The 12,363-nt window shown below is 49.0% G+C and overlaps 1 protein-coding gene across 7 annotated transcripts in view; it reads left to right on the top strand.

Moving 5' to 3' along the window:
• SNX29 (sorting nexin 29) overlaps nucleotides 1–12,363 on the top strand; it is a 586,612-nt gene that overhangs the window by 531,409 nt on the left and 42,840 nt on the right. The window contains exon 21 of one of the 7 annotated variants that reach the window (XM_044935760.2): nucleotides 8,468–9,964. The exons of the other annotated variants lie outside the window; for them this stretch is intronic. Coding sequence (XP_044791695.2) covers nucleotides 8,468–8,471 — 4 coding nt within the window. The 3' untranslated portion in view covers nucleotides 8,472–9,964. Of the gene's footprint in view, nucleotides 1–8,467; nucleotides 9,965–12,363 lie in introns of those variants that run through there. 7 annotated transcript variants of the gene reach the window in all.

Here is a 12,363-nt window from a genome sequence, read left to right as displayed (position 1 = left end):
GTACAGGCCATGCTTATTTACCTGTAAAAAGAACATGGCCAGTAATTATGTAGTTTTGCTCCTAGCAAGAGGAACATGGATCCTTGGAGGACAGTTACCCTTCCAGGGAATTGGTCACAGGTTATTAGGGTTGATATGTTATCGACAGGGTGTTAGGTTCATGGACAGAGGAACCTGGCAGACTACAGTCCATGGGATTACAAAGAGTCGGACACAACTGAGTGACTAACACTTACTAGGATTGTAAAGGAAGTCTGGTCATCTCACCTGTTAAGTTCAAGAAACATACTCTCTTCGTGGGTACAATTTACCTGAAGGGCTTTTGTGCAGAGAAGCTTTTTACTATGATTGTGTTTGTGCCTATGTGGCTCCTTTTTTTTTCACTCGCTGCCCTTAGCCATCTAACTCCTGTTGTGTCTCCTCCTGCCTCTAACACCATGGTTCTCAACTAGGGACATTATGCCTTCCTCCCCAAGCCTGGGGACAATTGGCAATGGATAGAGACGTTTTTGGTTATCACACCTGTAAGAGGCGGGGGGCTAGAGTCTAGTGGGGGGAGGCCGGGATGGTGCTCAGCAGTCTACAGTGCACAGGACAGCCCCACAGCAGAGAGCCACCTGACCCAGGTATCAGCCCCGCTCCAGCCCAAGAAGCTGGTCTGTCATTGGGTCTTTTTTTGTTTTTTGCCTACACTGGGTCTTCACCATTGTGTGTGTAGACTTTTCTCTAGTTGCAGCAAGGCAGGGGTGACTTCCTTGTGCTGTGCAGGTTTTTCTCTTGTGACAGAGCACAGGCTCTAGAGCACGCAGGTTTTATGGGCTCAGTAGTTGGGCATGTGGGATCTTCCCAGATCAGGGATCAAACCTGTGTCCCCTGTATTGGCAGGTGAATTCTTACACCCTGGACCTCCAGGGACGTCCCTGTCATTGAATCTTGTTTAGCAAGCTGCAGATCCCTCAGGTCCCATGGCTGAGAGAGAGGTAAGAAGACCCCAGGAAATGGGCCAGGAGCTGTTCTCTCATTAAGTCCTCACATCTGCCCTCTGAGGTTGGGGTTATTGTTCCCATTTTTCAGATGAGGAAACTGAGCCTCTGACAGTGACAGGACCTGCCATAGTCTCACAGCTGGAGGTGGTGGAGTGAGGAGAGTAAGCTGGGTTTGTGTGGTTTGACAGTCTCCACTCTGTGTCACGGTTCCATCAAAATGAGAAATGTGATAAAGCATCCCTAAGTATCTTCTGATGGGCTGTTGTCAAGTTCAGGATGCTAATTGTGGGTTATCCACACCCCAGGAAGTAAGCTTGGCTTTGTCACACTCGTCACTGTCCACTTGTCTCTCCTCTGGGGTGGGGTGAGGTGGGGGTGGGGGGTTCTCTGGCATGGGTTCGGGCCACTGCTTCAAACCTTTCTGCACCGTAGCTTCTTGCCGTGCATATCTGTTCTAGGGCCGCTGCTTGGTGCTGTCCAAGGTCCTACCCATCTCTGCCTCTTTGGGGTTAGCTCCCAAAGTAAATGTTGTGGAAAGAAAGGGAAAATGGGGCTGAGGGTTCGGAACTCATGAGGGCTTTGACCCAGTTGCAAAAAGCGGTCTTAGATACCCGCTCCTCAAGCACTTCACACCCCTCCCATCCCTTCCTCAACCGGTTTGCTCACAAGCCTCAGCCCTTTCTTGTTCATCAATCTAATACACCCAGGATGTTTTAACTGGGCCAGAAGGGTAAACCAAAGTCCTGCTTGGGCCCTGGGACCTCTCCTTTGAACACACCATCTGCTGGCTTAGCAAGCATCACTCAGAAGATAAAGCGGGTCACAGGCTGCTGAGCGAGAACAGGGTGCCTTATTTTTATTTTTCTTTTTCACACATGAGAACTTGCTGTGACAGAGTTTTGGATGTTTTTCTAGCTAGCCTCTTCTGGGAAGGCAGGTTGAGAAATTATTAATGCAATAGGAAGCAAGCCATTCTGTCAGAGTTTGGGATGCGGCGTGTTTTATGACTTTTGCATTGAAGGTACGAGCTAACTTTGTTGTTAAGAGAAAGAGCTACAGTCATGCAGACCCTGGTTCCACTCGAGGCCATCCCATTTACTAGCTCAGTGATTTCAGATCAGACCCTTTAAGGACGTTATGCCTCAACATCCCCATCTGAAAAATGGGATTCCGACTAGGCTCCGCCCCGCCCCCCTTCAGAAGGCTGGTTCAGAGCTTCAGCAGCGCTGGAGCACTTAGACCAGGCTCATCCTAAGCATTTACTGGGTGAGCTGTGGCTGTGGGGTAAAACAATTGGTTCCGTTAGCTGGAGGATACACAACTCCTTTCTGGCTTCTCAGAATCAGGGCAGACCTTGGAGCTATGGTATTTGCCAGGCATGATGGCCTGAGGAGCACACAGCAAGCGCACTTGTTGAGGATGTGTGGGAGACAGTATAGATTTCTCTGCAACTCTCCCAGCCATGGTCACTCCCTTTCAAGTTAATTAACTCCCAGTCAAGTTAATCTGGGAGGCTGACGCTCTGTGATCATGTTAGCATCAAGATGGCAACCCCATGGCCAAGCCCTACATTGCTGAGCCCAGTGTCCAGGCAGCAAAGTGCCAGGTGCCCCTAAAATATCAGACCTATTCACCCCAGTAACTCTTCACTGTGATGGATAGATCACATGAGCAGATAGGCTGAAGCTCTGTTATTAGTTTCTTACAACATTAAAACAGCAGCTTGGTGTCTAACTGAAAAAGCAAGACTTTGAGTCAGAGACCCGGGTTCAGTGTCAACCGCACTACCCAGCAGCCTTGGCCTCCCTGTGCCTCAGTGTCCCCAGCTGTAAAATGGGCCAGTAGCACAGACCTTGCTGGCTTGCTAAGAGGATTACATGAAATTCACCTACTGGGAACTTCTCCAAGGGGAGCTATTTCTGCTGTAGTCACATTTCACTCCTTTGTTCAGACTCTCACTTCAGTCTCGAAATGATTTGAGTTGGCGGCTTCGAGATTATTACAATTGCTTGCCCTATTTCATGTCTTTTATTTTTAAATATTGGAGCATCTGAAAATTCAGTTTGGAGCAAGGGAAGCAGATTAAGTTACTTGGGACACAATAACCTCTATCCAACTTGGTGTTAGTAAAAAACAATAATAAGAGTAGTAATAGAAGTTCTCTAATATTGGGGGATAAGACCACAACATGCAAGAAGTCGGGTGCTCTTTGCAGACGGGATTATTCTGTTCCACTACATTATAATCAATCTCCGTGGCAGCTTTTTTCTCCGTGGGTAAAACAATTTCACAGCTTTCTGCATTTCCCCCTGCTCTTTTTAAATGTTCTCTCTGAGTGGTAACTGAGAATGGCTGCTTAATTGGGTGATGTATCAGTTATTTACTGCCACGTTAATGCTGTGTAATAAACAACCTTGACACCTTGGTTGTGGCAAACAATAATAACAACATATTGCTCACATATTAGGTGATGGCCATGGAAGTTCTGCTGATCTTGGCTACATTTGCTTCTATGCCAGCTGACTGTCAGCTGGCCCAGAAATGGCCTTGACTGGGAGTAACGGGGCTGCTGGGACCAGCAGGCCAGCCTGGGTATGTATGGCAGAGTGAGAACGGGGAAAACCCGATCACTGCAGCACCTACCAAGCTCTGACTGTGCCAGATTTGCTAACACCCCATGTTGGGCAAGGCATGCTCTGGACCACAGTGGAGAACAAGAGTCAGAGCCAGAGGACTCTGCAAAGTCACAGAGGGAGTGAATAACTGGGGCCATTTGTGCAACTTATTCTAGGTAGAAAGTGAAAGGGCGTGGGGGAGGCACAGCTGTAAAGTTCTACACTGGATAATATTTCACCAGTAGGAAGGTGGACGGAAGCCCAGTGATCAGAGCCCCGAGTGCCCAGTAATCAACAATGGGTCTCAGAGAGGGGTCATCCCGCTGCATTCTGGGAAGGGGCCAGTTCATACCCTGCATATATTGACCACAGTCCCGCTTGCCTTGACTTAAAAAAAAAAAAAAAAAAAAAATCAACTTCTTTTTAAAATCAGCATGCAGGGAAGTCCCTGTGGTCCAGTGGTTCGGACACGATGCTTTCCCTGCTGGGACCTGGGTTCGATCCCTGGTTGGGGAACTAAGATCCCGCAAGCCACATGGCAGGGTCAAAAACAAAAAGCAGCATAAAGTTGACTTTGTGCATGTGTGCGCTCAGCTCTATGAATGTTACCACATGTATAGATTTGAGAGCCTCATCGCAATCAGGATAAGGAACAGTCCTATCACCCCCCAGAGCTGTCACGTGCTACTCCCTTGTGGTCACGCGCTCCCCCATCCCTGAGCCCTGGCCACCACTGCTTGTTCTTATCACTGCAGTTTTCTTTCCAAGACCGCCATCTAAATGGAATTATATAGCGTCTAAGCTCTCGAGACTGGATTCTCTCACTTGGCACAGCTCCTTTGAAGTTCACCCAGCTGGCAGGTGTATCGGTTGTCTGTTCCTTTTTATTGTTGAGGAGTGTTCCATCACACGAATTTCCACAGTTTATCTGTTCACAAAAGACATTTGTGAACAACTTTTGAATGGAGCACATATAACCATTCATGAGCAGCTTTTTATGTGAACTGAAGTTTTCATTTCTAGGGTAATACCTAAGAAGAGGGTGGCTGGGTCGTGGGTTAAGTGTAAAACCGTGTCTCGGAATTGCTGTGCCGTCGTGCAGTCCCACAAGCCGTGTGAGAGTGGCAGATGCTCTGCACCCTCCTCATTGCTTGGTGGTGTCACAGCTGTGTGATAGGATGCCCTGCGGTGTCTGGTCATGGTCTCCATTGGCATTCCCTTGGTAGCTAATACTATGAAGCATCTCTTTATGTGCCTACTTTTCTTCACTGTGTCCTCTTTGAGGAAGTAGCTACTCAAGTCTTATGCGCATTTTAGAAAATTTGGTTGTTTGTTGTTTTACTATTGAGTTTCATAAAAATGTCGTTGACTTATGTACTATAACGTTGTACTATATTCAAGTATACAACATAGTGATTTGCTTTTTATAGATTATACTCCAGGTAAAGTTATTATAAAATGTTGGTTATATTCCCTGCATTGTGCTTTATATCTTTTGTTGTTGTTGTTCCATCGCTGAGTCGTGTCTGACACTTTGGGACCCCGTGGACTGCAGCACACCAGGCTCCTCTGTCCTTTATTAACTCCCAGAATTTGCTCAAATTCATGTCCATTGAGTCAGTGATGCTATCTAACCGTCTCATCTTCTGCCGCCCCCTTCTCCTTTTGCTTTCAATCTTTCCAAGCATCAGAGTCTTTTCCAATGAGTCATTTCTTCTCATCAGATGGCCAAAGTATTGGAGCTTCAGCCTCAGCATCAGTCCTTCTGTTGAATATTCAGGGTTGGTTTCCTTTAAGATTGACTGGTTTCATCTCCTTGCAGACTTTCCCCTAGAATTTCTGCTTAAAAATTTATAATTTTATGTTTAGGTCAGTGATTCATTTCTAGTTAACTTTTGTATAAGGTGTGAGGACTGGACTGAGACTCACATACCTTCCATAACTACGTCCACGTCCAAGACCAAGTGCAGGGGGACACAGAGATAAAAAGCAGCGAGGGTTTGTCCTGCCCTTGTGGGGCCAAAGCTCTTTGATTTGAAGAGTATTTCCCCCATATCAGTTTCTGACACCCACTGTAACAAACCTCCCACAAACTCAGTGACTTAAGACAACTCGACTGTAATGCCTTTGAGTTCTGGGGGTCACAAGTCCACACTCAGTCTCACGGGACTGAAGTTGAGCCCTCAGCAGGGCTGGTTTCTTCTGGAGGCCCTTGGGCAGAATCTGCTTGCTCGCATTTTCCAGCTTCTAGAAGCTGCAGATGCTGTGGCCCTTTCAGCCTCTACTGCATCAGCTACTCTGTGACTCTGATCCCCTGTCTCCTTACAAGAACCTTACGATCACACTGGACCCACCTGAATCATCCAGGATCACCTCCTCATCTCAAAGCCTTAAACTAACCACATCTGCGAAGACCCTTCTGTCTCATAAAGTAACAGGGAGTGAGACAGGGCATCTTTGAAAGTGAAAGTCGCTCAGTGGTGTCCAGCTCTTTGCAACCCCATGGATGGTATGGACTGTAGCCTGCCAGGCTCTTCTGTCCACGGAATTCTCCAGGCAAGAATACTGGAGTGGGTTGCCATTTCCTTCTCCAGGGGATCTTCCCCACCTAGAGATGGAACCTGGGCCATCTGCACTGTAGGCAGATGTTTTACCATCTGAGCCACCAGGGAGGTCCCAGGGCATCTCTAGGGAGCCATTGTTCACCTTTCCACACCCTCCCTCAGAGTTTTGGGTGCTTCAGGACCAGACTGAGGCGTGAGAACCAGAGGAAGGAGAGAAAAGAAACACAGGAGCCCCCCACCCAACTCTTCCTGACTGTTAGGAAGCCCCTCTCCTGCCTCTGAATAGAACCAGAGGCTGGCCCGGAGCCCTCTGCGTCCACACGCAGGTGTCCAGCTGCCTTGGGTCCAGGCTAAAAGATAGTTAAAATTGTGAGCTTGCTTGAGGTTCAATGGTCATCTTCCCCAGTCCACCTGCTATTTTTGACTTTTCAGGATCCATGGATAGCTCCCTTCATGCATTCTCTCCAGGTTTTATAGCTGCATTTGGTGGGAGGCCCAGAGTGGAATGGGGCTTACTCTATTCCCCAGATCTGGATGCCTTCTTCTGCATTTTCTACACCAAAGAATCATGGACCAGTTGTGTATGCCAAAAAAGAGTGTTCTGTATAAACATGTGTTATGTCAGGGAGTGAATGCTCAGTGCTGGGGAATATTCCTGGTAATTGTGATGGGCAGGATGTATTGAGCACTTTCTGTCTGCCAGAATTATTAGTATCTCCATCTGCTAGAATTGTCTTACTTGATGTTTACAGTATTCCCTTTGAGAGCAGGTACCATGTTTAGGCTCATTTTACAGATGAAAAAACTGAGGCTCTGGGAAGCTAATGAATTTGCCAAAGGATCCATCCATAGCGAGTGAGGAGGACAACATCTCAGACTCAGATGTGTGTGACTCCAGGGTCCTGGGTCGTAACCATTCTGTCCTGCAGTTTTTAATAGCCCTGCCCTAATAGGGACTGCCCAGGTTCTTGCCACAGCCCAGCCTCTCCCGCAAGTCCAGACCCTGGCCACATCTCTGTCTGACCCCATCAAGTCTTTCTTTAGCTGACTTGACACGCTGGTACTGTTACCGAAAGGAGTGTGTGGGGGTCCGGCTGCTCGCCGCTCAAAAGCCAGTAAACAGGCCAGGTTGGTGGAAAGGAAAGTTTGCTTTCCTTTTCCTTTAGGTGCTGGCCACTGTGGGGGGAGGGTGGTGGACATCTGTCCAAAGGCTGACTCCCCGCTACCCCACACATGGCAGGCAGGGGGTGAAGGCATTTTATAGAGAGAGTGGGTGGGGGCCTCATGCAGAAACAGCAGAGTCATCCCTAACTGTCATCCTCAACTGGTCATCAGTGGTCTGACTAGCATCATCTTGGATGTTTTAGGTCCAGTGTATCTTCAGTTCCAGGGTGCACTTGTGCCCATTTCTTTGTGGTCAGTTCTCGGAATTGTGGCAGCTCACGTCCTGGGTACAGTCTGGTCACCGTGTCGTTAACTTCTCCACCTGGTGTTCCTGTATCTATAGAACAGCTCACAGGATATGGCTCGGAACATTATCTATAGCCTATCTTGAGAAAGAATTAAAGGTCCTTGGCTATGCTTAATGATTACATTATTATTATTTAGTCTCCTTGGACTGTTTTTGTTTCAGCAGTTCTCACTTCTCTGATTAAACTTATCCTTTGGTTAAAGTTTTCCACAGGCAGAAGGCCAGCAGAGGGCGTGGTGTGGGGGTGGGAGAGGCAAGGGCCATAGGGTCCTGCTCCATGTCAGTACCAGCTCATCAGGCAGGGGTGCTTTCCTCCACCGAGGCCGCCAGGCCTCGTGCTGACCTGTGTGGACGTGTCTCTCACCCCCTCCAGTGTAACCATCCAGAGGTCAGGAACCTACCTCCCCTTTGATCTGTGCTGTGGAGCTTAAGCGAATGTTTATTGTAATGAACCCAAAGCTCCTTTCCGTTGACTCCCCGCAGCAGGGACCTCCCCAGGTGGGATGTGTGATCCATTTAAGGAGACTTGTCTGATACATCCAGAAGGGTGGAGCACTGCTTCTCTCTGGTTTTCTTTACTTTTTCTTTTTTTTTTTTTTCCTTCTTTTTTCAAATTAGTATAGCAGAGATAGACCTAATCCCCAGTCTTCTCAAATCCTGCAATGCGGTCTCCTCCCAGAGTGTCCCTAAAAGGAGCCACCATTTCTGTTTTACCCACCTTCGCCGGTGCTCCTGCCCTGTGTCAGGCCTTGGGTTACACATTTTACCGGCAGGATCTCATTTCACCTGCAGTTCTGAGAAGTGAGACCCATCCTTATTCCCACCTTGTAGATGAAGAAGTTGAGGCCTAGAGTGACTGAAGGACTTGCCGAAGATCACACAGCTTGGCAGGTTTCAGAGCTGACACTGAAGCTGAGTTTAACTCCTCAGTGTGTACGCTTTGAAGGCGAAGCGTTGGAAATGTGGACTTTGCTCCCAGGTGGGTATTGACCCCTGATCTGTGACTCTAAGGTCATTCATTGCTGGAAATGCTATACTCGCACTGCTTTTTACAAAAATAAATTATCAGTGAAGTGGGAGAATGAGGTAAAGGCACATCGTATGGGAACCCACTCCAGTATTCTTGCCTGGGAAATCCCATGGGCAGATGAGCCTGGTGGGCTGCAGTCTGTGGGGTCTCAAAGAGTTGTACACGACTGAGCAACTGAACAAGGTATCTAGATCCACGATAGGCCCTCAGCATGCTAAACGCCTGAGTCTCTAAAGGTCCCAGAAGCATGGTATGTGTCACGAGGGACTCTGGTTTGTAAAATTTCAGAAACCTGCTTTGAATTATCTTAAACTGAAAAAAAATACTGTTAGCTCACCTAACTATAAAGCTCGAGGATAGCGATGACTTCAGTGGCTGGGTCTGGAGGTTCATATAATGTCAGCAGGACTCTGTTGGCTTCATTTTCAAGGAGATTTTTCTTTCTCTGATGAAAGGTGGCCCCCAGGCACCTACATGCTATTATGGACCCTCTCGAGGCGGGTCCTGAAGAAGCAGCATCTGCAAGGTGTGAGTCACTTTCTATATTTGAAGGAGAGTGGTTTTGTCTGGGAAATCCTGTGGATAGAAGAGCCTGGCAGACTACAGTCCATGGGGTCAAAAGAGTTGGACAGGACTGAGCGCACTTTAAAAATTATTAATGTGTCTAGGCTGAGAGGTCTTATCACACTAACAGGAACCCTCATGGCCCTTCGCCCCAGGTCACAGAGGTAGATTGCCATGCCCTCTTGTGGATGAGGAACAGCTCTGGTGAGGGGGGTGCAGGATAGAAGGGGAGGGACTCAGCCAGGGTCACCCCACAACTGCAGAGGCCCTGGATGGCAGACCCAGCTCTGAGTTGTCACGTCCCGAAGCCACAGGAGTGCTTCCTGTTGCTCACGTCAGCAAGGGCAAATGTCTTTCAGCAGTTTTGATTGCTGAAGGCTGTTGCTGCGAATAAGTCCATGGTCCTCAGCTTTGTTGTTTAGAAGAACACACAGCAGAACGGAGAGGGAGGTGTGTGCATTGATCGGGAGCCACGACACCCCGGTTCCTTAACACCCAGGGCACAGTTCACTGTCATGGGTAAACACAGCCTTAGGACTGTTCCCAAGAACGGCCTTGCGGCCTCCAAGGATGGGTGTCCCCGATGCTCAGGCAAGGTTGGGGGAGGCCAACCCTGTGGTCATCAGGCAGCAAACATCAAGAGTGTTGGACAGGGGAGCTGATGTTGGGAGGGGCCTTGGGGCCTGTCTGCTGAAACCTGATGGCTCACATCTGCGGAGACTCTAAATTTCCTTTCTAGACCTTGTCTTTTTTTTTTTTAATGTGGGAACATTTTTTTTTAAAGTCTTTATTGCATTTGTTACAGTATCACTTCTGTTTTATGTTTTGGTGTTTTGGCTGGGCGGCTTGTGAGATTTTAGCTCCCCAACCAGGGATCAAACCCATGCCCTCTGCATTGGAAGGTGAAGTCTTAAGCACCTCAACCACCAGGGAAGTCTTCTTCTGAAGAGGCGAGTCCCTTCTTGGGGCCTCTAGGAATGTGGAGAAGGCAATGGCACCCCACTCCAGTACTCTTGCCTGGAAAATCCCATGGATGGAGGAGCCTGGAAGGCTGCAGTTCATGGGGTCGCTGAGGGTCGGACACGACTGAGTGACTTCACTTTCACTTTTCACTTTCTTGCATTGGAGAAGGAAATGGCAACCCACTCCAGTGTTCTTGCCTGGAGAATCCCAGGGACGGGGGAGCCTGGTGGGCTGCCATCGTCTATGGGGTCTCACAGAGTCGGACATGACTGAAGCGACTTAGCAGGAGCAGGAATGTTTATGTGAGGACTGTATGGGGACTGTACGTTCTCCCAGGATATTCCATTAAATGGCTCATTTGTCCAGCAGGTGTTTATTAATCAGTTGTCATTCCTTATTCTCTGTCACACCCTGGGATTAGAGGGTTTATGGGACATCCCACTTATTTCTCCCTATAGCCCCTGAGAGAGCTGTTCTGAATTATTTTCACTTATCCTTTTCATAGGGGCAGGAAGTCATCTCCAAGCCCAGAGGGGTGGAGTCATTTGCTGTGGGTCACACCGCTGGTAAACGGCAGAGCTGAGATTCCAAAGCTTAAGCTCTTAACCCTGCCAGGGCCTTGGGCTGAGGAATTCAGCAAGAGCCCCCTGGTAGGATGCCCAGAGCTTCCTTGGGAGGGGTGATAAAAGAATTTCATGAAGCTGCATGAATCCCAACAGGTAGGTATAGCGAGGGATGTAGATCAGGCTCAGAAATCCAGGATCTGGGGAAGGTCGCCACAGCTTGACCCTCAGAGAAGAACCCAGAAGTGTCAAGGAAATAACACTTCACCTGCCTGTGGACCGTCCATGACCCGTGGTGGGTGGACCAACAACGAGCATCTGTTAGCTGTTATCATCCCCCTTCCCTGTGCACATTATTTCCAGATGTGAAAACTGAGGCTCAGAGAAGTCAAGCAACTTGCCTAAGATCACACAGCCAGGACGCAACAGAACTGGGCTTTTCATGGCCACTCTGAAGCTCCATGGCCCAGGCAAGCTCTTCCCACCCCACCAGCACAGTTACTAAGTGCAGACACCCTGCTGGCCCCCAGAGAAATAGGACTGATTAGGAAAGGGGTAGGGGAGAGCTGACAAAGACAGCCCCTGCCTCCCGAACAGCTCCGCAGAGTTCTGGTGAGTAACCGGCTTGCCACATGGACCTATTTAAATATGGAGTTCCTGCAGCCCCCAGGGAGGGGGTGACGTTGGCTCCCAGGGCACGCAGATGGCAGCGCCTCCTGGCTGTCACACGCCAGGGGCACAGTCACCCTTCCAGCCTGCCCCCACCTGGCTCCATCCCCCGGGGCTGCTCCCATCCAGCTCGTGGGCTGATAAAATACCACCCCGCTCTCTGGCTCAGTGGTTCGAGGGCCTGCTGTCTCAGAGCAGGACTTTGCCCTCCTGTAGATGGCATGTCCCGAGAGCAGCGTTCGCTCCAGTCAGAGCAGGTGATGAGGGCCTCTGCCAGCCGGGGCTTTTTACAGAGTTTGAAGCAGACTGAGGAGCCTGTTTCCTCTGGGATCTGTGCATACAGAAAGCAAAGGTCAGGTTGTTTTCTTCTGTTCTCAGAGCCCAGAGTATGGCCTTTACCTGGCTTGTCACCTCCAAATAAAAGAAAGTGGGTGGTTCAGAACTGGCCCCACTGTTGCCTAAACTAGGGCTTCCCTGGTGGCATAGTGGTAAAGCATCCATCTGCTGATGCAGGAGGCGCAAGAGACGCAGGTTCGATCCCTGGGTCAGGAAGATCCCCTGGAGGAGGAAATGGCAACCCATTCCAATATTCGTGCCTGGGAAATCTCATGGATAGAGGAGCTTAGTGGGCTACAGGTCATGGGGTCAAAAAGAGTCAGACATGACTGAGTACGCTAGTGTGTACATACACGCGCGCGCGCGCGCACACACACACACACACACACACACACACACACAAGATTGCTTTCCCCAAAGGCTGAAGTTTCACCAACAGTGTCTAAGATGGCTGCATGAAATTAAAAGGACTTTTAATGGACCAGTACATTTAATTCTGCCTTGCTGGTTTTTGTTCCTGTTGTTCCAGAAAGATGTGATTGACTATGAAAGGTGCATCCCACCATTGCTGACATACAAAAATCAAGGAGGGGCTTCCCAGG

Source organism: Bubalus bubalis, chromosome 24, assembly GCF_019923935.1.
Source record: "Bubalus bubalis isolate 160015118507 breed Murrah chromosome 24, NDDB_SH_1, whole genome shotgun sequence".
Taxonomy (NCBI): Eukaryota; Metazoa; Chordata; class Mammalia; order Artiodactyla; family Bovidae; genus Bubalus; species Bubalus bubalis.
This window is presented reverse-complemented; position numbering and strand designations above follow the sequence as displayed.